The sequence below is a fragment of the Calidris pugnax genome, unplaced genomic scaffold, assembly GCF_001431845.1.
Source record: "Calidris pugnax isolate Ruff unplaced genomic scaffold, ASM143184v1 scaffold170, whole genome shotgun sequence".
NCBI classification, from domain to species: Eukaryota; Metazoa; Chordata; class Aves; order Charadriiformes; family Scolopacidae; genus Calidris; species Calidris pugnax.
Window position 1 is genome coordinate 177265 of NW_015090905.1, and position 4125 is coordinate 181389.

Here is a 4125-nt window from a genome sequence, read left to right on the forward strand (position 1 = left end):
GAGGGGGTGGAGTCCCCATCCCTGGCTGTGTTTAAGGGCCGTTTAGATGCAGTGCTGAGGGACATGGTGTAGGGGAGGACTTTGTAGAGTAGGGGAGATGGTTGGACTCGATGATCCCAAGGGTCACTTCCAACCTAGACGATTCTATGATGGACGACGACCTCTTAGAAAACGGGATGGGGGGGGGAGGGGGGGCTGTTGCCATGACAACGCCTCTTCACTCAGGCACTGCGGCGGGCAGCCCCTCCTCCTCATGGCGCACGCGCAGCGCGACGGCTGGAGGGGTCCTTCCTTGAGCCGCGGCGCGCCCGGCGCCTGCGCAGTGGGGGTGACTTTGAGGGCGACGGCGGTGGCGGCGGGATGTTGAGCAAATTGGTGGGGCCTCGCTACGTCCAGCTCCTCCAGAACTGGTGAGACACGTTTTTAGGGTTCCCCGATCTATCCTGGGGCTCCTCTCAGCGGGGCTTGGGTGCGCGGCCCCCACCGCGCACCTAAGGGGCATGAAAGTGTTTTCTGACCCCTTTTCATTCCTCTTTGCCTCATTCTACAACTCTCTGCTCCGTGTGGGGCCCGCTGACCGCAGCCCCGAGGGTTTGAAGGGCAGAGAGGGGTGATTTGGGGAGGGCAGGGGGGTGTCTCTCTCTTTCTCTTTTCCTGGCGGGGGTTTGGCCTCTGGGTTGCTCTGGTTGTGCTCCAAAAAAAAGTGTTTCGGAGCCATAAATGTTTGTTTGTTGTGGGGTTGGGTGGGGGGAGAATGAAGTAGCCCGCGGGCCAGAGGAAAGGAGAGTTATAGACGTAGTATCTGGCTTTTCTTAACTTGGCAATGCCCTTTTTTAAATAAACGCATCCTTTTTAAATGAACACACTTCAACCCTTTCTTGTAAAATATCTCTCGGGGACAAATAGTTTTCTGTGTGAGATTCTTTCAAGGTTTCTGCCAAGCTTTTTTGATAGAAATTACGTTCCTTCACGATGAGCGTTCGCCAGACCTTTCACAGCGGAGAATTAATGGTGTTTACCCGCACGTGTGTGTGCGTGTGTCTCTTCTTTAGGACTCCCACCCTCATTACGTGGGGGGGTGTAGCCGGTACTGGTTTAATATGGGTCACAGACTGGAAGCTGGTCCTTCAATATGTTCCCTATATTGGTGGCAAGTACAAAACTGAAGAATAAGCTTCCCTCTAACGGTAAGTTTTGTTTGTGCATCTCTTAGCGTTGCCTTGATGTGACAGCTGGTGTGTCCTCTTTGTCCAGGGCACAATCATATTATTGATCCAAAACAGAACTGTTCATTTTGATTGTTCAGGACTCTTTTTATTATTATTATTATTATTATTATTATTATTATTATTATTATTATTATTATTATTATTATTTATATGGGGCTTCACAGAATGCCATAAAGATGAGATATTAATACGAATATGTTTTTTCAAGTGATTATTTTACAAGCAATGCATTTTTTACAACATGATGTGGTTCTTGAGAAGTCAAATCAAGTGTTTTGTGGTAATATGGAGCTTTTGACAGATTTGTTGTTTTCTAACCCTGGGTAAAATGGCTTCAAGCTCGTGGCTAGTTTTATTGCTAGGCAAATTCAGACTCCTTTCAGCTCCTTGTACCTGTAATTAAAAGTAAGTTGAATGTTCAGAGCTGGTTAGTGTTTACCACAAATTCATTGGAAAATTGGCTTTCTAAAGTTGTTTGTTTTCTATCTTTAGTTGCATATGAAATGTGCTGTTCTGAATCTTCTGTAAGACTGACCATCCACAAAGCTAGAGCAGCAATTAGACAATACCTTCTGGTGGGCCTCTAAATGGGTATTTGTGGAGCAGGGAGGCTTAGAACTTTTTTATTCTTTGCCACAGATAGGAAGATTTTTGTCTTGCATTAAAGGATGCTGAAAGGAAAAGGTCCAGAGAAAACTAGATACATCTCAGTAATTGTTTCTTCTAGTCAGAGTAACAGTTACATTTAAGTGTTGCTAAATGAAAGTAAAACACGTACCTTGAAGCTACACAGTATTTTACAGGGAAGTGGGTGAGTCTGGAAGTCACAAAGCAAATCCCTTAGTCCTTTTGTAAGTCTTTTTCCAGACTTGTTGCAGTTTAAAAAATGTACTTCATTTTCAAAATGTGTGTCACACGGATCCGTGGTGTAACCAAAGGGTGAAAGAAACTTTTCATGAATGTCAGCTGCACCTGTAGCATCTCGGGTGACCGTAGATATTTAAGGCTAAGTCAGTGGAAGGGCTCTCAAGTCATGTAGAAGCAATCAAATTACCCAGTAAAGGTTTTTTTTTTTTTGCTTAAAAATTGTCTTAGCCAGTAGTAGGAACATGGATACATTCCTAAACCCACAGCACGTGTTCTCTGTTTTGAAGTGAGAGCTTTGATGTGTCATTGTACATAAATCACCTGGAAAGATCATATTCCTCCACAGGAATAGAGAAAGAGGATGTTTTTATGGTGTCTGTGGTTCCTCCCGAAGAGATTTCGGGCCTGCATTTTGCTGTGCCTGAGTCGGTTTCTGGAATGGAAGCTTCTAGATTCTGGAGGCTTTTGTGATCTGTCTGTTGGCTGCTGCAGCACTTTGCAGGAAGCACTGCTTAATGACTGCTTTGTGTTTATTGTAGGAAATGTGTTGCTGGATAGAGTGTTTTGGAGCCATCCGTCCGAGACCCTGCTTTGAGGTGACCTTGAAATGCCCAATACAGATTCTGCAGCAGGTCCTGGTGTGTCCCTGTCTCTCCCATGAACAGTTGTGACCGCTTGGTTCTGAATAAATTTAACTTCACTGACCAGCCCACCAGTACTCACTCTTCTTCTGATCACTTTCACAGCAGATCTTGTCCTAATGAGAATAATTTATAAATCTGATGTACAAATAAACCAAGTGAATGATATCTTTGGGGTTTTTTTGTGTTACCTTCTGAGTCTGCATTCTTTAGTCTAAACTCTTGGTTTGATTTATGTCTTCAGCTTGGTTGAGTGTGTGTCCTAAGGAAGCCTGATGTGTGTTTGCCTTTCCCTGTGGATTTCCTCAGGCAATGACTGCTGGGATGCTGGGTTTGACGAGCCTTTTGGTTGTTCCCTGGTAGTTGTTGCTGATCACTCTTAATGCTGCTGTAGTTCTTGAGCCATTCTTAGTGATGTGTTGATTTTAAGCTAGAAAATCTAGATTTCTAGATCAGTAGCAACTGCAGACTCTCGGATGCAGTTAACTTTTCATAGCCAATATTGCAGAGTTTTGTGGTAACACAGATTCCTGGCATTTAGTGTAAAGCAAGTTTTTGTTTCTTTTTAACGTCGATTTGTGGACCCCTTAAACTGTCCACCATTTTAAAGGGGTGTGTGCTGTCTGAAAACAGGCTAATTACAAGGAAAGACTGAGGGACTTGGGGCTTTTTAGTCTGGAGAAGACTGAGATCTGGTCAATGCTTATAAATACTCGAAGAATGGGTGTCAGGAGGATGGGGCTGGTCTTTTTTCAGGGGTGTCCAGGGACAGGACAAGAGGTAACAGGCACAAACATGAAGATGGGAAGTTTCATCTAAATACAAGAAGAAACTTCTTTCCTGTGAGGGTGGCAGAGCCCTGGCAGAGGCTGCCCAGGGAGGTGGTGGAGTCTCCTTCTCTGGAGACATTCAAACCCACCTGGACACGTTCCTGTGGGACCTGCTCTGGGTGACCCTGCTCTGGCAGGGGGTTGGGGGAGATGATCTCCAGAGGTCCCTTCCAACCCCATAGCATTCTGTGTAATTAGCTTTTCTGGCTTCATCTAGAGGTTCAGGGAAGGCAGCCCACAAACCCTGGGAGGCTTTCTGTATATCGGGGTGAAAACCAGTGCTTTGGAGAGCTGCTCAGTTACTTCTTGTGGGTTTTGAGCAAGAAAAGAATATGTATCTCTACTTCCTAGGTAGAGTTACATTTGTCAGCATAAATTCGTGATGAAAAAACCCGCTACCAGGGGCCTTTAGATGAAGTAGTTTTTAGCTGTTAGAAAAAGGAAGTACAAGGATTATTTTTGATTTTGTCTCGTCGCTGAGCCACAGCAGCCAACTCAGACTCCACAAAGCCCAGGATTTGCAAACAAACTTATCTCTGTGTGAGAAGAGGATCGCTG

General features: G+C 45.0%; 1 protein-coding gene across 1 annotated transcript; it reads left to right on the top strand.

Annotated features, from left to right (window-relative positions):
- Window positions 1-302: 302 nt before the first annotated feature.
- LOC106892097 (cytochrome b-c1 complex subunit 10) lies at window positions 303-2905 on the top strand. Its single transcript, XM_014949010.1, has 3 exons — window positions 303-410; window positions 1053-1187; window positions 2636-2905. The coding sequence occupies exons 1-2, from the start codon at window positions 361-363 to the stop codon at window positions 1171-1173; spliced, it is 171 nt and encodes a 56-aa protein (XP_014804496.1). The 5' UTR covers window positions 303-360; the 3' UTR covers window positions 1174-1187; window positions 2636-2905.
- Window positions 2906-4125: the final 1220 nt, after the last annotated feature.